Genomic DNA, 22,501 nt, shown 5'->3' with positions numbered 1-22,501 from the left:
TCCGAGTTTTATTTGTAGTCATGAAAAACTGAGGTTTTGTGTTTCCAGACCAGAATAAGTGACTGAAATGCCACTATATGAATAAAATGCAGTTGTGATCTGACAAAGCAGAATCTGTACCAGAAAATTAAACCCCCTATAACAAATAATCCCATCTTATCTTTCAACCCCTGTGAAGTGAATATACTGTTTGTGCATTAGTATGGACTCAGAGGACAGGGCTTTATTTTGTCTTCTCTTGTAAAGATGAATGCATTGCACATTGTGGAATCCTCTTTGGAAATTTCTGCAAACTTGGAAAGCTATATGTATCCTGTGCAATGTGTTTATGGACCTAATTTGGGTGTGAGCAGAAAGGCATTTGAGATCCCATTGCTCTTCAAAAATGTTTTCAAAAATGAAACATTTTTGTTTCATCTTCTGAGTCACCCTAAATCAGGCTTTCTTAAATCCCAAGCGCAATTACAGGAGGTTTGGGAAGGGAAACAAGAAATAGAGGTGAAATTGTTACATCCCTCAGATTGCCTCTAAGCAGTGTAATGTGTATAGGGAGTGTAACAAGGTGGGGGATACTCTGACATCACAGTAAAATTTAAACCGACTTTTTGGCTCTGTAAATGAATTGGAGCTTACTTAGAGTAAAGCTGAGAATTGAGAGGTCTTTAATCTCAAAAGGCTTCTTAGTCTGAAACATAAATTGATTTAAGTGGAAAGCATTTTATCTTGTAATTAAACTGTGTGAAAAATCTCTTCTTAATCTCTGTTGATTGTAAATACTGATGGATGTGGTGGAAAACATGATACAGTGGACTTACTGGCTTTCTTCTTACTGTCAAGCAGCCCAAGATAGGTCAGCTAAATTTGTGTGAAATGACTTTTTCCCGGCAGAAAACTTGAAGGGTAAAGGCTGGAGTTAGAAGTCATTCTGTGCCCTTCCTCAATACTTGATGTGCAGGACAAGTCAGTTGCTTTCTCTCAATGTGACCTCTCCTCTCCAGCCCATGTATGTTACATGATTTTAATCTGGAAATTACAGAGCTGCATTTGCAAACAGTGTCAAAGGAATAAGCCCCTCTCGTATCCCACCCAAAGTATTGCAGTTCTGTGAAAGTCTTAGTGTATCTACGTGCTTCCACCACGTCCAGGAATGCCCTGGCCACTTAGCAGGCCTGGAGTTAGTTTACACTAATGAGCTACCTTTTGCTCTTCAGCTTCCTCCTACTATATAGCCTGATGTGTTTTGCTGCGTGAGTGTGCCGTAGGCTTGTCTCCCAGTCTTGATCAGGTGTCTCATCTTTACACCTCTCTCACAACTCCTATCAGAGTTTATTTCTAATGGAAGAGGTTCATATGATAAAGAAAAAACCAGCCAATCCTCACACCGCGATAGAGGTGAAAAATGCTACCTTGGCTTGGGACTTCTCCCACGCCAGCGTCCAGAGCTCACCAAAGTTGACCCCCAAAGTGAAAAAAGACAAGAAAGTCACCAAGAGCAAGAAAGAGAAAATGAAGCTGCAGAATGAGGGACAGCAAGCTGTGCTGGCAGAGCAGAAGGGGCATCTTCTAGTGGACAATGATGACCATCCTAGCCCTGAAGAGGAGAACAAAATCATCCACCTGGTTAACCTTCGGCTTCAGAGGACTCTCTACAACATTGACTTGGAGATAGAAAAGGTAAGAGAAGAAAAGAAAAAATCTGAGCTTTCCAAAGGCCTCATTTTTAGCTGCCTGATAGAGCAGTGTATCTTTGCATGAAATGGAGCATATTGCTTTTGTGTGCTTCTCTGATATCCATGGCAACTGCAGTAGCCAATTTGCAGTGTCTGATCTTGATGTAAACAGCTGTGCCAAATGAGATCCTTGCAGACAGCCTAGTAAACAGCTGCAGGTCGTACAGCTTTCACCTCTCACTGATGGTTTTGCTGGTTGTAGCGCTCACTACAGCATGAGAGCCATTGAGCTTAGAGAAGAAACAGCAGGGCAACAGGGGTTATTAGTAGGGTATTGGTGGATGGTGGATTCCTGCAGCTGTTGGATAATCATGTGGAGTCCAGTTATCTTCTGAGTGAACATTTTAGGTGATGAGATGTTCTAATGGAGCGTAACCATGCTTTTCATTGAAGAAGGTGCAATTTTCTTCCCTGAGAATTTTTGTACAGTAAAAGGACAAAGAGATTTTCAGGAATTTAGAAGCAGCTGGAGTCCGCTTTCCAAGATGGGTGAAAGCGTCTAAAATGTCAAAGAAAAAGTGCTGAACTTAAAACATAAAACCTACAAATACAAAAGTTTTGCAGTCTGGCGCTTGGATGCTGTACTGATGGGATCTATGTGTCTGATCAAGATATTTATAGTTAAATTGCTCTCCTGTAATCCTGTGAGTAGAGGGCTAAACTATTTACACTATAAAACACTCTACATTTTAAACTTTTGAGAAGGTTGCTTACGGTTTAAAAAAGAGCCTTGAAAATGGAGTACGCAGTAATTTGAAAATGTAAAGGCCAGTTTACTGTCAGAAGCTTGTAACCAAGAGAAGGCCAGCAATATCACAGAATCACAGAATGGTCAAGGTTGGAAGGGGCCTTAAAGATTGTTGAGTTCCAAACCCCTGCCATGGGCAGGGACACCTCTCACTAGACTAGGCTGAACCCGGCCTTGAACAATTTCAGGGAGGGGGTAGCCACCACCTCCCTGGACAACCTGTTTCAGTGCCTCACCACCCTCAGAGTGAAGAATTTCTTTGTAATATCCAATCTAAATCTACACCCTTCCAACTTAAAACTATTCCTCTTTGTCATATCACTGCATGGCCTTCTAAAAAGTCGCTTCCCAGCTTCCTTGTAGGCCCCTTCAGGTACTGGAAGGCTGTTATAAGGTCTCCCATGAGCCTTCTCTTCTCCAGGCTGAACAACCCCAGTTCTCTCAGCCTGTCTTCTAAGCCCTCCAGCCCTCCAGTCATCTTTTTGGCCCTCTGGACCTGTTGCAACAGTTCCATGTCCTCCTGATGTTGGAGACTCCAGAACTGGATGCAGTACTCCAGGTGGGGTCTCAGAAGAGCAGAGTAGAGGGACAGGATCACCTCCCTCAACCTGTTGGCCACACTTATTTTGATGCAGCCCAGGATATGATTGGCCTTCTGGGCTGTGAGCATGCATTGTCGGCTCATATCAAGCTTCTCATCCACCAGCCCCTCCAAGTCCTCCTCTGCAGGGCTGCTTTAATATGTTCTACAACTGGATATATACCCTTTTGTCCACTTTACCTTTATTTTTTTCTCTCACAAGGAACAAAATTAATTTTAATTGATTAATTGTTCAATGTGGGTGTCAACCCACCCATTTTATCACAGAGAAATGCTTTGAAGTGACTGGATTCTAGCCTTTTCTTGGTTCCTTAGCAAGCTGCATCTCATAGACAAGACTTATTGGACATTCATATCCTAAATTCTGGGGTTTTTTTCAGTCTTTCCCTTTTAAGTCTTTCCTTATCACCTCTTGGGAACATGTCAGCACATTCTGTTCCAGCAGGCCTTGGCACTTCTGGCTGAGCACAGCATTATCTGGGCCTGTATCAGGCCCAGTCAAAGGGAACCTGATCATAAAATACATTCACTTTTTTTTTACCTGTGGATTTGATTCTGGTTTTAGTCCACTGTGGGATACTATTCATTCTTTATTGAAGAGTTAAAATACTGACTGTCTGGCTTTTTTCTGTCTGTTATGTCTTTTTTCAGCTGCCATTAATATCCAACTGTCCCCTCTAAGGTACTAAAGGTGGTCTGAATTCTGAAAGGGATGGGGGATATAAGAAATGAGTACCATAATTTTTTTTTTCCTGTCTAGGGAAAACTTGTTGGAATTTGTGGCAGTGTGGGGAGTGGAAAAACTTCACTTATCTCAGCAATTTTAGGACAGGTGAGAAATTGTTTTGACTGCTGCTGCTCTTTCCTATCTCCTGTTTCACTTGTTTGTACTCTGTAGAAGAGAATCTGTTCTAAAGATGGAATAGCATAATTTCACAGTTTATCTTTCATTTCAGATGACCCTGTTGGAGGGTAGCATTGCAGTAAGTGGAACGTTTGCATATGTGGCCCAGCAGGCCTGGATTCTCAATGCTACACTTAGGGACAACATTCTGTTTGGAAAGGAATATGACGAAGAAAGGTTTGTCAGAACTGTTTGCTGATTTTCATGAAAGCTCAGTAATTCTTGGCTCCACTACAGGAAAACAATGCAGAGTACACTGCAGTTAAAGCCTGTGTATGCTTTTAGACTCTGTCTTTAAGACTTTTCATTTAAGAGCCTGCCTCTGCCACACAGTCACAGTGACTGGCTGTCAGGGCGTCTGTCATCGCTCACTCGCAGCGAGGGCTGTCCCTCATCCTGGAGCACTGTCTGACTTCTGTCCTTAGCAGCTGCTGTGCAGCAGCACTGAAGTGACATTTCTCTTGCTGTCCTGGCCTTGCTCTCTTTAAACACAGCAACTGCTGTTTGCAGGGTACTGGAGCCTTCTGGCCCTCCCGCAGTGGGGTCTTTCCCTGTGGCCTGCACTAACTATCTACCCTCCTTAACTGTCACAGTACTTCAGAAGTAGGCAATTAATTATTATCCTCAGTTTCCTCCTGGGAATCCAAGGCAGGTCATTTGTTTTAGGCTGCTGGAATGGCTACTCTTAATGGGAAAGTGAAATAATACTTGGGGGAAAAAACCAAACAGTGCTCTTACCTCTTATCTAATTGTTCTTTAGATATAATACGGTGTTGAACGGTTGCTGTCTAAGGCCTGACCTGGCCATCCTTCCAAATGGGGACCTGACAGAGGTATAAATTTTGTTTTTATTAAACTAATTAGTAAATGAAGCAATGTATAGTTAAGCCAGAGCTGTTGAGTGCATCTCGTTGAGCTTATCAATGCAGGCTCTGTGCTGTTGAGACTCGTGCCATGTTTTTGGCTCAGATGTTGACAGTTTGAGGTTTTAATTGTGTTGTAAATTTAGCTGCCTTAACAGGACCTAGCTGAACTTTATTTAAAATGACTGTGCTAATACAAAAGAAGTAAAATAAGTACAAAAATACTGCTATGTTTCAAGCATATTAAATTTGCATTTGAATGTACAATACATTTCACAAAGAGGAGGACACTAAACAAGAGTGGGGCTTGTTCAGCCTGGAGAAGAGAAGGCTCTAGGGAGACCTTATAGCACCTTCCAGTACCTAAAGAGGCTACAGGAAAGCTGGAGAGGGACTGTTTACAAGGGTGTGGAGTGATACAACAAAGGACAAACAGTTTAAACTAAAGAAGGGGAGATTTAGATTAGATATTGGGAAGAAGTTCTGTACTATGTGGGTGGTGAGGCCCTGGCCCAGGCTGCCCAGAGAAGCTGTGGCTGCCCCATGATCCCTGGCAGGTTTCAAGGCCAGGCTGGATATGGTTTTGGGCACCCTGGGCTAGTGGAGGGTGTCCATGCCCGTGGCAGAGGTTGGGACTGGATGGGCTTTGAGGTACCTCCCGACACAAACCAGTCTGGTTCCATGATATATATATGTATTAAAATAATATGTAATGTTATAGAGAGTGTGTGTGTATACATTAAAAATGTTATGGTCCGTTTCATTCCCTGGATTTTGAATATCTGTGTTGTACTGTGCTGTGGAAATGAAATGATGGGTGTATGTCTGTACAGATTGGTGAACGAGGGGCTAACCTGAGTGGAGGACAGCGTCAGAGAATCAGTCTGGCCCGAGCCCTGTACAGTGACAGGAGTATTTACATCCTTGACGATCCCCTTAGTGCCTTAGATGCTCATGTTGGAAATCACATTTTTAACAGCGCAATAAGGAAGCACCTGAAGTCAAAGACTGTCCTTTTCATCACTCATCAGCTTCAGGTACTGCATCTCTCATACTTTCTTTCCTGGACTTGAAATGTTGTTTAGTTCGTTGCCTTCATACTGGAAATTTCTCTGTCCTGACCTGTTAGAGTACAGCCCTGTCTGTAGGGTGCATGGTTTATATTTACAAAATAGGGCTGCAAGTGGGTATAGAGCAAATCCAACTGTTAATTCAATCTGGTGCCAGTGATACCTGGTGTCTGGGGTAGGTAACACTTGACTAAAGAAAATTTACCAGAGAAACAAATACCACATTCAAAGCCACTTTTGCTACCTTGCTATAAAGCTAGTTCATCACCTCAGAAACCCCTTAGATCTGATGTCAGTAAATCAGCTGATATGTTTTGAGCTTTTAATTTTTTTACTGTCTTCTGTGCATAGAAATATTAATAGTTAGTAAGTTGGTATTTGTGGTGTTAAAGTATCCTGAATTGTGTCTTCCATACTAGCTTGGCTTTGATAGAAGGTAACAGTTTTATTTGTATAGAGTGAGGGTGATGACAATGGCCTAGTCCTTGCAGGACCTTTGGAAATCAGATGTCTGTGACATGGGAAGAGGTGTGTTGTGTGCAAATGTCTATAAATACTGACAAGAGTTGTGTGGGAGTGTGAGTATTGGATATAATGAGAGACTTGTTCTTGCTGCCATTTTCTTCAGTATCTTGTTGACTGTGATGAAGTGATCTTCATGAAAGAAGGCTGCATTACTGAGCGAGGAAGTCATGAGGAACTGATGAATTTAAGTGGGGACTATGCAACTATTTTTAATAACCTACAGCTGGGAGAAACACCACATATTGAGGTACTTGGGGTTTTTTAATTCTAAAGTGCTCTGAATATTGGACTCTTCTTGATGTAATGAACCAAATGACATAGTTGGAAGACTGGAAAATGGCTTCACATATTGATGTGTTGATCTGACTGATAGATTTCTTGTGGAATAATCTGTGCTTCATTAGCACTTGCAGTCACAGTTGGTATTTAGGGAATGCATAGCAGAGAGGATTCTGCCGAGGAGCTCGTGAGTTGAATGTGGAATAATGAATTGTCTCCTCTGGTGATGCTCAGAGCAGGAAGCTTGTCCCTCTTAGTGTACACCTCACTTTTAAATTTACCTACGAATTAGCACAGACCTGGACCAACCTTTGCTTGATTTTTAACTTAGGGTGTGTCTGAGCACAACAAAAGTGACACAACTTGTTAGATGTGTCAGTGTTTTGGAAATGTAACTGAAAATGCTTTGTTTTGGGGGTTTTGAGGGAAAAAAAAATCATTGCCTGACACTGTTTCTGATATGAAACAATGGCTGTAAATGCAAGCTTGGATTTGTGCTCTAGTATTTTAGTCAGTGGAGAAAATGTAAATCTAGAAAATAACAAGACCCCTTCAGTAGGATGTGTATTTAAATTTGCAGCAATTTAATTTTTCCCACCTTTGTTTCCTCAAGTTATTGTTTGGATTAAACAATTTTGCTGCTTTTATTTTACACTTCCTTAAGTGTGATGTGCATTTTCACTTAGAAGAGATTAAAAATCCTATCAGCAGTTTATTTAGTCTCCTTATTCACAAGTTGCAGACATTTAAAAATAGAAAAGCTTCTGAAAAGATAGCATTGTGATAAATACACTGGTACAGAAGGTGCTGGTGAAATTGTCTCCTGGGAGATGTTATTGAAAGAAAGAAAAGAATATGATGTGTTGCTCTGCATATCCTTTCTGAGGCATGAAGATTATACTTCTGCCATTTGAAGATTAAAGTAATGATAGTTAGCACGAGACTCTGCAGTCTGCATGCTTGGCTGACCTTCACTGTCCTTCTGTAACCACAAACTCATGTGAGGAGCATGAATATGTATTTCCTATGGGATAAGAAGAAATGGATGGTAAAGTTAGATGCTTTGTGGTTTGACATGTGTGAGGTGTGGGAAGGTGATCCTGAAGATGGTGTCTAGGGAGTTTCAGTTAATGTAGGCTGTCCTGGAACAGGTAGTTTCCATTTGTGGGAGGATGACTTGCTTTGGAACCGTAATTGTGTGTCCACATCACTGTTTGGACATTTGATTTCTGGGAGACCAAGTTAACCTGACTTTGTCCTTAGAGACATTTCATGAAGACTTTCCTGAGTGAAGTACTAGCATGTTTGGAGAAAAAAAATGGAGTTTTATTTGCAAGGGACAAGGGGATTGTATCTTTCAGTAGTAGGAGTGTCATTCCTCTACCATGTATGCTCATACTGTCACTGGTTCTGGAAACATACGTCACAGACTACCAGTACAGATTGGTAGCTGTTCAGATTAATAGAGGAGGAGAATTTAATCCACCAGAGCTGGCAGTCATCCCTTATAGCAGTGAAGTTGGTATCCTGCTTGATATGAATGCTAAACTGTGGAAATCCTTTGTCCTTAAGAGGGAGCTACTAAAAAGTTTGGGTTCGGGGATGAAAATGACAAAGCAAAGTACTCTGGTATGTTCACTGCCATTGTCTTCCTACAGATTAATATAAAGAAGAACACAAGCAATTCACTGAAAAGACCCCAGGATAAAAGTACCAAAACAGGGTCTGTGAAAAAGGAGAAAGTTGTAAAGAAGGAAGAGGGTAACTATGTAATCAGATTTCTGGTTTTAATTACTTTATACACCACTAGGATCAAAACATTCACTTCCAAGGTGTATTATTATTGCACTTCTCAGGTTTTGAAAGCTGTCTCAAGTCCTGGTCATTCAGTGTGGTTGATAGGACACAATTAGTGGGCAAAGAGCATTCATTCATTCTTGAAATGTGGGTGCCTGCACAATGTGTTTAAGCTTAATCAGGCTGTGGCCAGTCAGAAGATATCAGCATGATGGAGCTTGTGGAACCCTGTGTCCCACACTACGTCTCCCTCCTGTCCTAAGAAGCCATTGTGTGTAGCTTGGTGCTCATGGAGTCCTAAGCAGGACACAGCTTTTATGTATGAGTAATCATCTCTGTTTAATGCTAACTTTGAACTTCAGCAGGGTTTAAAAAGCAATAGTGAGGCCGATACCAGTGTGGTATTTAAGTCTGTGCTAATTACCCCTCTTCAGACATGCCATGGTGTGAGTAGTTCTCCAGGGAAGATGTGACTTTGAGCCATTGCCTTCTGCGTATCTGTGTTTCCAGAAGTACTCGATACTGCTTGAAAATGGCTGTAGTTTGGTGTGTGGTCACGAACTTATAGAAACTTTACAGCTTTCTTTTCCTCATTCATTCCTTCCTCTCTTGTTTCACAGGCCAGCTGGTCCAGTTGGAAGAGAAAGGCAAAGGCTCTGTCCCCTGGTCTGTTTATGGTATCTACATTCAGGCAGCTGGAGGCCCCTTTGCATTCCTCGTCATCATGGCTCTGTTTGTGCTGAACGTGGGCAGTACAGCCTTCAGCAACTGGTGGCTGAGTTTCTGGATCAAGCAAGGCAGTGGAGTAAGAGAAACAGCTTTTCTACTCTCTGGTGCCCAGCGGGCAGGGGGGTTGCTCTCCTGGGCTAATCCCAAGCAGCCCTATGAGACCAAATGGCGCTGCCTAATTTAAGCAAGTTGTAAGTCTCCCCAGGAGGCATCTTGCTAGGGAGTTCATCTCCAAGAACAAGACCTCTGCTAGTAAAAATGATATAATCTTGTGGCTTTATACTGCTCTCCTCTTCCTTGTTTTGGTTAGTCTAAGAAAAGAAAGTGAAGATGTGAAAGGGATCAACAAGCTGCAGGAGGAATTACTAATTTTACTGCTGGTTTCTGTTTGAACATGACCTTACATCTAACAGGATAATCTTGTTAAAATACATAGCTTTAAGACAAATGACTTTTGGGAGTTGCTTTGAAGATTGAGGTGACCTGGGGTGGTTTGGGACTAGAGCTCTAGAGGCTTTGATTTCAAGTCTTGTTGTGTTTAAAGATTCAGATAGAACTGCAAGATTTATTTTTTTGGGGGTGGAGGGAACAGGCTGTTAACATCAAAGAAGAAATAATAAAGTGCAGATGGCAAACAATGTTTAAATAGGCAATGAAGTCCTTAAAGATGATAAAAAAAAAAGCAAATGAGAATGTATGATAGTGTGACAGTAAAGAATGTACTGTATAAAGGGCTGCAAATCTGTAGGTCAAGTGTCTCTGCTGCAGAGAACTTCCTGGTGCATTCAAAGATCACTGAAGTACTTTTTAGGTAAAGAAATGTCAAATATGATGGAAGGGGACAGAGGACAGTAGTTAAATTCTACCATGTGTCATGTGGACATGCTTAAACTTTGTCTTAACTAACTATTCACTTAAACCTTGAATTTTCTGCAGAACACCACTGTGACTTTGGGAAATGATACTGTCATCAGCAACAGTATGAAAGATAACCCTCACATGCATTACTACGCTGGCATCTATGCGCTGTCAATGGCTATTATGTTGATCCTGAAAGCTGTTCGTGGTGTTGTCTTTGTAAAGGTATGTGCCAGTGCTATTGTTTTTTTTACTTCTGCATGTTGCTGTCACCATGGTCTCTCTTGGGAGGTAACTGAAAGAATTTTGAACCAGAGGGAGTCAGATCACGGTTTGTGAGGTTTCTGTAAGTTCTCTTGGGGCTGCACTATGCTTTCTGTTAAACTTTTGCCTGAATGAATGGCTTCCTTCCACTGGCTGAAACCACAGAATGCAAAAAAAAAAAACTCCTTAGGGTTGGAAAGAGAAAATAAAATGAGCAGAGTGTGCTGGTGCCCAGGGGAAGGGGCAGTGACAGGAAAGCAAATGTTCTTTCATAACACCGCAACGTTATATGTGTTGTCAGGGAACTCTCAGAGCATCCTCAAGGCTCCATGATGAGCTCTTCCGACGGATTCTGCGTAGCCCCATGAAGTTCTTTGACACTACACCCACTGGGCGGATTCTCAACAGGTTTTCCAAAGACATGGATGAAGGTATCTTTCACCGTAGGCACTGTAGATCCTACATTCAGAGCTCCCAGTTACCTTAACACTCTCGTCTCTCAGGGTGATTACACCCTAAATCCATCACCAAATGTGCATTTGTAATGGAGCAGGAATTGGGATGTACCTGGGTTATGGTTCTTGAAGGCAGCTGATACCTCAGGTCCTTCTGGTCCCTTACAAAGATGAAAATATGCAGCTGCTTTTGTACCAATAGACTCTGTGTGGACTCTGAGCTAATGCAGGGGGAACCGAGAGTATCAGGGTGAAGCTGATGTGCAGCAAAGGTGGTAATTAGGTCAGAGTTGCATCAGTGCTATTTCTGCAAATTGGAATAATTGGATCTCAGAAGATAAAAGCCACCCCTAATGGAAATGTGCATTTTCAATTTGAATAAGCCATGAGGTATCACTGCCCTTGTCAGTGGTGATGTACAGCTGCACTGAATTGCTTTTTCTAGGTTGTTTTAACTTTCTGTACTCCAGATCTTCCTCTTTTCCCTCCCATCTTTTCCAGTTGATGTTCGTTTGCCGTTTCAAGCAGAAATGTTCATCCAGAATGTCATCCTTGTGTTCTTCTGTGTGGGGGTGATTTCTGGGGTGTTCCCCTGGTTCCTGGTGGCAGTGGGACCCCTCATTGTACTGTTCACGGTTCTGCATGTTGTGTCTAGGTAAGTGCATCAGCTGCTTTGACTAACAGTAGAGATACTCCGACCTCTTAGTAAGGACACAGGGCTCTTCCCGTATATATGCATCGGTGTAGTGGCTGGCACATGGTGGTTGCACGTGCCACTTAAAAGTGCTTCTTTCCTTCCAGAGTCTTTATTCGAGAGCTCAAGCGTCTGGACAACATCACACAGTCTCCGTTCCTGTCTCATATTACATCGAGCATACAGGGTCTCTCCACAATCCACGCCTACCACAAAGGGCAGGAATTTCTGCACAGGTCAGTCTGGATACCCCTCTGCGAGTCGTGGAGCACAAGGCGGGGTACAACGGGTTTACATTCGAAAAGATTTATTGATGGGGTCTGTAGCTGATGGCATATGTTGGCTTTAAGGGTGAAAATTACCTTTTAAGGGAGAACAAGGAGAAGGGCGAGGGAAAACTCCCCAGTAGCCAATGGGGCAGAACAGTGATGGGTCCCTGGTGAATGCCCTCCTCTGGAGTTCTCTGCAACATAGCTCATGGCAAGGGCAACTTTTGGGCCACAGTTTTCCCTTTTCATCAGGTCCTGCTCATAATTTCCATTGGATGTTTCTCCTTGTTGATGGTATTAGCACTGGTTAGAGCATGCTAACCAAACCTCAGTGTGCATCTCAATGAGCTGTTAGTCTCTGTGTGCTTGTGTAATTGGATAGCATTTATCAAGTATTGCAGTGATTCTTAGCCACCTTGTTATGCACTAGGCCTGATCTTCTTTAGTATAAACTAAAATATGCAAAACAAATGATAGTGAGTGAAAGTGAAACATCCTGATATGAGTGAAGGTTGCTTCCCATGAGAACCTGAGCAATATCGGGGTTTTGCAGGTACAAGGTCGTGAGACCAGCAGTGGTGGGAGCACAGGGAAAGTTGCCACAAGCTCTGGAACGATGCTGCTACTGTAGCTTAGATGAAAGGCTGTAGAGGTGCGAACAGCAGTCACGTAGCATTGCTAGTGCTGGAGTACTAAGGTGCTGCACAGACTGTGCAACAGTGATTGCTGTGAAATGGAGTTGCATGGTCGTAAAATCTAGTTTCTGGCTTTGTGAATCTCTCAAGCATCTCCCCTTAAATGTACTTTCTTGGCTCTGCAGTGTCAGGGTTGCAAATTAAATGCTTATTGGTGTGTTTTAATTAGTGTCACCACCAGTCCTGTCAAAACTTTGTGTAACTTTACGCTTGTGTGTACACATTTTGGGTGCTGCTGTTACTCATGGAGTAATTGGTAACCAGTGAGCATCCTGTGGGAGGTCTTGCATAGGTGAAGTTGTGGTGAAAGTGTGTGTAATGTCTGTGAATTTTGATTCACCCCCAGTATAACTCATTGTTGTATACAGAAACTTGGTGGTTTGACTTCTGAGAGTTTGAGCTCAGTAGAAACCTGACACTGAGGAAAGCCTGTAAACCCTGTTTTCATGGCCTAGTTTGAGACACTGTCAATGACATACTCATCTTCCCACCTTGAATTCTGATACTGGAACAGGGGTTTAAGTACCTGCTATTTGTAGAACATCAGGCTCTTGGGGGTCTACTAACCTTTCCTCCATTTGTTTCAGGTATCAGGAGCTCCTGGATGACAATCAGGCACCGTTTTACCTGTTCAGCTGTGCGATGCGCTGGCTAGCTGTTCGGCTGGACATTATCAGCATCGCTCTTATCACAACCACTGGCCTTATGATTGTCTTAATGCATGGCCAGATTCCTCCTGCCTATGCTGGGCTGGCGATCTCATATGCTGTGCAGGTGAGTGTGTCCACAGGCTGGAATATACAGTTTACTTTTAACATAGTTACACAGTAAATGTAACACACTGCTGAAAACCTTCCTTCATGCACTAGAATGGAAAAAGATGCTGTTGCCCCTCTGGATGATGGAGGGGAGAACGATTTGGTGTCAGGACCTTTTCCTAGCAGCCAAATCACAAATGAGGAGAAGCTAAGCTAGGTGCTTTAGGGCAATTGTTTTGGGCAGCTGCCTCTTTTTACATGATGAAGTAGAAACCGTTTGAGGCTCTTCAAATGCCACATATTGCAATTTTCCTAGGTATTTGCAGAAATTGGATTGCTGGTGCATCAGACATCTGCCAAAGTGATGTCTTCATGTATTGCCTGCAGGATGTTTTGACAGCGGAGAGCATCTGGTGGTGGGCTGTGTGACTGGTCAGATTTAGGGCTGAGATCTTTGCTCTTAAAGCTGCTCTTGGACCGTTTCTGCCACCCGGTGGCAGTAAGGCGAAGTGACAGAGCTTGGGCGGCTAACACTTCAAGGTGTTGCTTGTGGGAAACCTTTCTAAACGGCTGGCTTTCCAAGCCATTCATAAGTTATGGATATTTTTTAGATTAACTATCAACTAAAATTAACTTGCCTTGGGCACCTTAGCTATGTGCAGCCCAGTGGCAAAAGTTATTTGTATCAAATATCATAGAAACATGTAAGTTGGGAAAGACCTTTCAGATCACTGAGCCTAACCATTAACCTGCCAAGTCCACCGCTAAAGTGTGTCCACAAGTGCCACATCTACATGTCTTTTAAATACCTCCATCCTATTCTTTGTTACTTGGGAAAAGAGACCAACACCCTTCTGGCCACAACCTCCTTTCAGGTAGTTAGAGAGTGATAAGGTCTCCCCACAGCTGCTTTTCTCTAGAGTAAACAACCCCAGTCCCCTCAGCCACTCATTGTAAGAGTTGTGCTCTAGACCCTTCACCAGCTTCATTGCTCTGTGGACACACCTCAGCACCTCAGTGTCCTCCTTGTAGCAAGGGGCCCAAAACTGAACACAGTGTTCAGGGTGCAGCCTCACCGGTGCCAACTACAGGGAGATGATCGCTTTTCTAGTCCTGCTGGCCACACTATCCATTAGGTTCATCTCTTAATTCAATACTAAGTCACAGCTCTCTAAATTTGTTTTTCTTTTCTCCCATCACTCCAGCTAACAGGGTTATTCCAGTTTACGGTCAGACTTGCATCGGAAACAGAAGCTCGCTTCACCTCAGTGGAGAGGATTGATCACTACATCAAGGTAGGACAAGAATATGTTCAACTGCCTGTTGTAATATTCCTGGTTTCCTGTTAGTTGCTGGCTTAGGAGAAGGGAGTCAGCCCTAGTCTGCCTTAGAAAAGAGTGTATGCTTCTGGTCTTACAGACACACTGAAGCATACTGTGACACTACAGGAGGGCTTGTTTTATGAAGCATGTGTGTAAGCACTAGCATGAGCTGGTAGGTAACTGAGCTTACAGGTGTCCCTGAAGTTACATAAGGATATTGAAAGGTTGCTCACTTTCTCAGTACAGAGTGGAGTGGGTGAAAGGGGTAGCTGGGAATTCAGTACAGTATTTTATGGTGGAAGGGTGGTGTTCTGGCATCCTTCACTCCAAACCTAGTGGAACTCCTTCATTTAAACACAGATAACTGTTACTTTATCTATATATAGTTCTGCTTTGTCCCAGTAACTCTACTTTTCCACAGCTGTCTTTTTAAGCCTATAGAAATGTAAGTCAAGGAACGCTGTCATTGCAAACACGAGAGAAATGCTAAGCTAAACATGAGACACTTAGCAAGCTGCTCTGCTTTTCTGTAGCCCTTTCTTCATATCTGGGATTTGGGTATGCAGACTGAGCACAGGGCGGTGGGGAAAACCAGAAAGCCTTCTACTGGGGGTCTGGTCTGTGAGGTGAAAGGCTTTTTTCCTTGATACATAATACACATTCTCTGAACTTCAGAGGGTTATAGGTATATATGTGTAGGTAAATCTGGGCGAGGTGGTAGTTGATAGTTGTTGAACGTTTTTCAGGCTCTGAATTTAATACTGGAGAGCTGCCTACTGCCCCAGTCCTCTTGTGGCATCTGGGTAGAACATTTCTGTGTTGGTGACTGCACAAGCTGAGAACAGTGTGTCACAAACTGCCTGGTATCACTTGCTGGGCTGACGTGGGTTTATTGCTGTCAGGCCTTCAGTGGCAAAGCCTGTAGGCTTGTTGGCTTATGTCTTTTATGGTCTACCATTTTATATCACTCCTGAGCAACACTTTCTGTGACTTAGCCAAGGGGGATCTCTAGACAGCCATTTCATTGCAAAACTGTAAAACTGGTTGGATTCTGAAGTGAAGGGGTGGGTGAGGAGTGAAGCACTGTGGAGATTCTGTGCCTTACCAACTCCAAAGGTTGGATTCTTCCAATGCAGGCTCTGAGGTTGCTGTTAATGAGCACTGAGCTCAAAGAACTGGAGTGCTATTGTAGAGCTGGCTGCTTTTCTCAAATCCTTGGGGTACAGCTAATCTGCCTCTAACTAGATCTTGCAGATGTCTGCAGCTGACATGGTCCCTGTGGGACCTCTCCACAGCCGATGGAGGAAATGGCCATCTCCAGAGGGCAATTTGTTATCCCTTCTAAGTGTGTATATTAGAATGAGAAAAAAATCACGCTCCAGCAAGGCTAACTGCGTTGTGGTGACTGCAGGGGAGGTGACAGAGATTGATACTTTGTGTGTGGTTAGTGTTAGATGGGATGTTTGCTGTTATCTGAGGCTGCCCCTGCCAAATATGGGGAAATGATGACCTTGGCTTTGTGCTGAACGTGCTATAAAGGCATGTGTTTGGTTTTCAGAGGTTCTGCTTTTCTGTTTAATCTGTGAACTGCTTAATGAGGGGCAGAATGAAATAGTGAAAGTGAGCAAGCTGGAAGAGGGCCTGACTCAGTGATTTAATAGAACGGAGAGCATGAAGAGGAGGAGGAAGGTAGCATTTGTACAACTTGTCATGTGGATGGATGTTTTCTTCTGTGTCAGAATCAACAGAGGTGACCTTGGCATGGTACAGCAAATGAGACCTAGAAATATGGCAGAATTTGTGTCCAGAAGCAGCCGGTCTTTGGAATGCAACAAAAGTCAGTAGGATTTGGCTCGTAAATAATAGGCCCACAATATATTTTGAATTCCATTCATGAAAAACATTCTTGTGTAGAAGGACCAGTGCCATAATTGAGGCAGTGAGGGTGGGTGGGGGTAAATAGCAGTGTGGTCAATGTAACACAGCAAACTTCTGAGCCACTGGGCCTGCATCCAGGAACACAGCTCATTGTAAAACTGCCATAAACTGATACAGGCTGAGTCTGCAGGGCAGAACTCCTGCTGAGAGCTGCAACTGATAATTTTTCTTTCTGGTGTTTTGTTTACTGGGAACTGAACTTCTGGTTTTGTTTTAAAGACACTTTCCCTGGAAGCTCCTGCACGTATTAAGAATAAAACTCCTCCTCTGGACTGGCCACAGGAAGGTGAAGTTGTTTTTGAGAACGCAGAGATGCGGTATCGAGAGAACCTCCCTCTAGTACTTAAGAAAGTGTCCTTTACTATCAAACCGAAGGAAAAGATTGGCATTGTGGGAAGGACAGGCTCTGGTAAGGATAAACAGCAGCGTTGAATTACTACTTTCACACAGTGGGAAGCGAATAGAGTGGGGCAGTCATGTTGGTTCTCCTCTGCCTTCTCTGTATTTGAATAAGTTGAGAATTGCACAGGACTGATCCATTGCTGGCAGGCTGCTGCACCCTGTTCACATGCATACATAAGTAGGATTCCTGTAAACAACAGTGAAAACAAGTTTTCATTTAAAGTAGAGAGATATCTTCCTGCCCCTGAGCCAGTGTGGTCGTAACACCCCAAGCTGCATCTCAGCACAGAATGCTGCCCCATGCTCATTGCAGCTTACGCGTGCTGCAGCCAGGCTTGACTCCGAGCTGTCTGAGGTCTGTAATTCAGATTCAACACCCCTCTTTGTGAGATGATGTAAACCAACTCCAGAACATAGTTTCTAAATAAGCAATTAATATTGCTGGTTTGGGTTTACGTGGCAAGGTTTGGGTAGTGTGGGGGTGTGGTGCCACTGCAGCGGTGACTTCTGTGAGAAGAGATTAGGAACTTCCTCTGCCATTGCTTAGAAGTTTAAATGTTGAACCCCAGCATTTACCAGCATTGTTTGCTGGGACTTTATGGTATTTTAAAACAGTTTTCTTACCCATGGTCAGCTTTGGAAATGCTTTCTCATGTCAAAGCTCCTATGACTATAGAAATACTGGAATTGTTTTTTCCTGTCTCGCTTTTAGGGAAGTCTTCCCTTGGGATGGCACTCTTCCGTCTGGTTGAACTGTCTGGAGGCTGCATTAAAATTGATGGTGTGAAAATAAATGACATTGGTTTGGCAGATCTTCGCAGCAAACTCTCAATAATTCCTCAGGAACCTGTGCTGTTCAGTGGCACTGTGAGGTTAGTGAGACCTTTAGAAGGCGAGAAGGAGAAAAAGGATTATCAGCTTATACTTGAACTCAAATAGGTGCCTGGTGACATGTCAGCTCTCAGACATCCTAGCTCCTGTTCCCTGGTTTTGAAACAACCCCCCCCCAAGTAACAGCTAAGTAATTATAGCTGGCAGAACTGGATGTGTTCATCCTCTCTGAGAGTCTTGATGTGTATTTAGATGTGCTTGAAGTCTGTATCTTTGTTTTCCATCTGTACTCTTTTCCTTTTGACTACTCTCATCCTAGTGTGCTGAGAGCATCTGATTTCTGTGGCAAGTAAATTCTGTCAGGGGAAAGCGAGACAGGAATCATCTGTCTGGATGAATCAGCACACTGCTGATTTGCCATTCATTGCTGAATAAAAACTCTTGGTTACGTTTTCTGCTTCCTCCTCCAGATCAAACTTGGATCCTTTCAATCAGTACAGTGAGGAACAAATCTGGGATGCTTTGGAAAGGACTCACATGAAGGAGTGTGTAAGTATCCTGTGAGATGCATGTTTGTGTTTTGGCTTTCAAATGTATGTGTTCTTTTAGTAGCTGTTCCAGAGATGTTGAGGTGAAGCTGTTTCTTTGTAGGTTTTTTTCCCTACTTGGTTATGCTTTATTTCTAGTAATGAGACTGAATTTTTGGAGAATATGTCATATTTTGGATGTTTACTTTTTTAGCATGCAGCATAGCAGAATGCAGCTTCATCACGGGGACCCCTAGGGTGTTACAGTATTTCATGTGATGTTTTTGATATGCCTTAGAAATGTAGAAGGCACACACCTGTTTGTGAGTGTAAATGTCACACGTGCACGTTTATACTGCACTTAAAATCTGCCCTTTGTGAGGCAGATTTTCTGTCACTGCTGGGATGTTTCCACTTCATTTCTTGCAAGTCAGGTGGCACGGGGCTGCGTGGGTGGCTGTAGTGCGTACGCTGCAGCGATTCCTGCCTGACTAGGGTCACTCTCTTCTCTTAGTGAGACAGGCTGCCAGGAGATTTGTGTTCATGGTGATAGGATTTTGTACATGGAACACTTCTTTTCTAGAAATCAAATGTCTTTCAGTTGTTTTAAAGTTGCCTGCTGAGAGGATAGAGCTCTTCTAGCCTAATGAATAGTGTTCTCAGGAACTATCACTGAGTCATGGGCATTTCAACTGGGCTGAGCAGGTCTCATATGTTGTTGTTGTTGTAGCATTGGCTGCTCGTTCCTAATTTCCTGAACCGAGAAAAGGTCAGCAAAGTGTGATGGCAAAATGAGATTTGTGGGAAGAGCTCTGCTTGTCTCATGACATGGAGATTGTAAAAGTCTGTGCGATGCTTTGAGATTTTTGCCTCTTCTTTCCCACACAGGTTGCCCAGCTGCCTATGAAACTTGATTCGGAAGTGATGGAAAATGGGGATAACTTTTCAGTTGGAGAGAGACAGTTACTGTGCATAGCTAGAGCTCTCCTGCGTCGTTGCAAGGTGAGCATGGTGGTGAAAGAAATAGCTGGAGATACCAAACTGATGGGAATGAACAAGCCTTTTTGTGGGCCAATTCATTCCATCTGTCAGAGGAATCATACCAGCAGTTATTGTGAGCCAGAGGTGTAGGGTTATAACAGCCAGGAAGGAACCTGTAGCCTGTAATGTCCTGCTATCAGAAAGTTATTGCTTGTTAGGATGAATAACAGGGAGTCAAAGTGGTGTAATCATTTCTTCAATGTCCTGGTACTGGTGAGCACCTGATTTTTTTCCTTCTTCCACCTTTCTGTGAATGTCAGCCAAATATTTTCCTTCTACCTGGTGCTCCATTGGAATGCACTTTGCAAGGGGAATTTGGGACCATGCTATGCCAGCAAAGCTACAGGTTTTGCAGGAATGGATGACAAATAATGATTGCAGTGCGAAAGGAATTTTGGATTGAGATTGACCAGAATTCTGATTTTAACATCCATTTTTCTTAAACATTGCATGCCATAAGGTATGCATCTGTTTTAAAGCCAGACTACTCAGCGGAAGTTACTGCTCTCTCAGAATTAGCTGCTCAAAACAGGTCTAGTTCAGCTTTGACAAAATACCACTCCAGTTTATGTCTGAGTCTGGGAGGAAGGACATACACAAACTAGTAAGCCTAGTCAGCATTGACTCATTCCAGAAGTAATGTCACCACCAAGGAGGTGTCAGATGTGTTTAACAATAAAATTTGCATTTGAGATTCAGCTGCTGAATGTAAAACTGTAAATAGTGGAAACCTGAGGGCCAGGTCAGAACCCAAATGCCTCGTGGCTCTAGGACATGGCCATAAGATGCAAGTGTGATCTGTGGGGCAACTCTGTTGAAGGCAATTACGTAAGAAAGAAAGACTGAGAGGGTGCTTGTAGAAACTCCCTGTGTGACAGCAGCTCCATGAGGACTGCCAGTTGTGACAACTCCTGGTCGCAGTAATTCTGCAGTTCTGAGTGTTTTCATGTTCAGGTGGGAAAAGTGCTATTGTGGGTAACAGCTGGGATTATGTGCTGCTTTCAGATCTTGATACTGGATGAAGCAACTGCTGCTATGGACACAGAGACCGACTTACTGATTCAGGAGACTATCAGAGAGGCGTTTGCAGACTGCACTATGTTAACAATTGCTCATCGCCTGCATACGGTACTGGGCTCTGATCGGATCATGGTGCTAACTCAAGGACAGGTGAGCAGACAGACTTTTGTGGCTGTGGTTCTGTTGCAGTCTGGTGGTGTCATATGCAGGCTGAACTGAAGGAACAGGTAGAAAATCCTGTGTTCATTCACTTTCACAGTTGGACTTGATCTTAAATCAAGTCTCTTCCAACCTAAATGATTCAATGACTCTACGTCCTTGGGAGTAATACTCTGATAGAATCAGTTATTTCCTGACTGTGACAGGATGAAAAGAGAAAATTCCTTTTACACTTCAAGAAAGTATCATGGACTTAAAGTCTGTCTTTTAAAGGGAGTATTTTTAAGTAAGTGTCTCTGCTGGGGCTCTGTGGCAGTTTCCCATTACTTTCATGAAGCTCTGTGCTACCAAGCAAATACAGAAGAAACACTTTACCTATTAAGCTTCCATGTCAGAACTATAAATAGTTAAACATAAGAATATTAGGGTGGGGAAGGCAAAACACCATAGCATTTGCCTCTGTTTGCCAGAGCCTCCAGAGATTGCTTCCTGCTGGGTAATTCCAGTGTTTGAGCTAGTTTGGAGCGTCCCAGATTACAGTATGTGTGCATAAATACACATACTTTTACTGCTTGCTGACTTATCTATAGATAAAACCCATGTTTTGGCTTCTTTACTACAGTGTCTTAAGTCCAAGGGGTGGGAATCCATTTTCTATTGGATTTTACTGACATATTTTACCTCCTTGTTTGCTTTTAGGTAGTGGAATTCGACACGCCATCTGCCCTTCTGGCCAATGAGAACTCACGCTTCTATGCTATGTTTGCTGCTGCAGAGAACAAGGTCGCTGTCAAGGGCTAAAATTCAGGGCAAAGTCACTTTAATTTTGGAGAGCTATGTGCCCTGCCTGTGGCAGGCCAGCTCTTCCTCCTCCTCTCCTCCTCCAAGCAGATTATTGCCTTTTCATCTTTTAATTTTTAGCACAATGTGTCAAGTCAGAGAGTTTTTAAAACCGTGTCAGAAGACTTCTTCATGTTTTTATTATTGTATTTATTCCATAATCATATTAATTTTTTGTTATTAAATGCACTCTACAAATGGCTCAGGGAGCCATAGTTATAAATGTATCAGAGGCCTATAATGAAGCTTTATACATGTAGCTATATCTATACATAATTCTGTATATAGCCTATATTTACAGTGGAAATGTAAGCTGTTTATTTTATATTAAAATGAGCACTGTATTAATAACAGTGCATATTCTTTTCTATCATTTTTGTACAGTTTACGGTTCCAGAGATCTGGCTTTGTTATCAGACTGTATCAGGCACCCTTTTGTCTCTTACAGTTGGTCTTTTCCTAGCGCCGGATTCTCTGCGTGTCTGAGTGGAAGTGAAGCTTTGCGATGGTGTCCTTTATTGTCACATCTTTGTTGTCTAGCGCAGGGGGGAAGAGCTCTGTGGTGTAACTCTAGTGCATTGTAATTTATCAAAGCTGTTTGGAGCATCGCTTAACGTTCACCACGGCAGCGGCCGCTGCTTCCCATGATGCTTTCCCAAAGCAGGGTTTTGAGTGATCTCCTTGAGTGGAGAACCACTTCTGGATCACAATAAGGCCTCCTGTTTTCTCAGTGTCCTGATGCAGTGTTTCCTACTGTATCAGCAGGGTTTATTTTGACGCAAGCAAGCCTAGGCTCTTCCTGCTTCGCTGATCTAACACAACCAAAAATCAAACTGTTTGTAGAGTGATCTGTAACAAACTAATAATAAGGTTCAAATCACACCCTGTATGCTAGTGGGAAAGCCTTTTCAGAGTTGCTTCGGCTGACCGACTCCTTTATCTTGAAGCTGCTAACACTCCTCAGAGGTTTAGGTTGGCTTTCATTGGCATGGGTAACACTAACTCCTTGTTCTGCTCACTTAGACTAAGGTTAAACACAATTGATATTTCCTGTTTCTCTATTGCACACTTGTTAAGGAAACAGTCCCCTACCCCAGGTCTTCTGGAACTTTAGTTCCTGTTGATCAGGATGTAACGCTGGTGTAGGACATTGTTTTCTTACTATAAAGAGACCTACCTCAG

General features: G+C 43.0%; 1 protein-coding gene across 1 annotated transcript in view; it reads left to right on the top strand.

The window, feature by feature from the left end:
• The window catches only part of ABCC5 (ATP binding cassette subfamily C member 5), a 44,889-nt gene extending 23,343 nt beyond the window's left edge, over positions 1-21,546 (top strand). The window contains exons 11-30 of the mRNA XM_084267695.1: positions 1,324-1,674; positions 3,840-3,911; positions 4,036-4,160; positions 4,744-4,816; positions 5,680-5,883; positions 6,545-6,688; positions 8,379-8,481; positions 9,138-9,322; positions 10,183-10,329; positions 10,670-10,799; positions 11,325-11,478; positions 11,625-11,753; positions 13,069-13,255; positions 14,445-14,534; positions 16,719-16,908; positions 17,614-17,773; positions 18,203-18,281; positions 19,148-19,261; positions 20,306-20,470; positions 21,179-21,546. Of these exons, the coding sequence (XP_084123821.1) occupies positions 1,324-1,674; positions 3,840-3,911; positions 4,036-4,160; positions 4,744-4,816; positions 5,680-5,883; positions 6,545-6,688; positions 8,379-8,481; positions 9,138-9,322; positions 10,183-10,329; positions 10,670-10,799; positions 11,325-11,478; positions 11,625-11,753; positions 13,069-13,255; positions 14,445-14,534; positions 16,719-16,908; positions 17,614-17,773; positions 18,203-18,281; positions 19,148-19,261; positions 20,306-20,470; positions 21,179-21,280 (2,904 nt within the window). The 3' untranslated portion in view covers positions 21,281-21,546. The remainder of the gene's footprint in view (positions 1-1,323; positions 1,675-3,839; positions 3,912-4,035; positions 4,161-4,743; positions 4,817-5,679; positions 5,884-6,544; positions 6,689-8,378; positions 8,482-9,137; positions 9,323-10,182; positions 10,330-10,669; positions 10,800-11,324; positions 11,479-11,624; positions 11,754-13,068; positions 13,256-14,444; positions 14,535-16,718; positions 16,909-17,613; positions 17,774-18,202; positions 18,282-19,147; positions 19,262-20,305; positions 20,471-21,178) is intronic.
• The last annotated feature ends 955 nt before the right edge of the window (positions 21,547-22,501 follow it).

Source organism: Gallinula chloropus, assembly GCF_964237585.1.
Source record: "Gallinula chloropus genome assembly, chromosome: 8".
In the NCBI taxonomy this organism is placed as follows: Eukaryota; Metazoa; Chordata; class Aves; order Gruiformes; family Rallidae; genus Gallinula; species Gallinula chloropus.
This window is presented reverse-complemented; position numbering and strand designations above follow the sequence as displayed.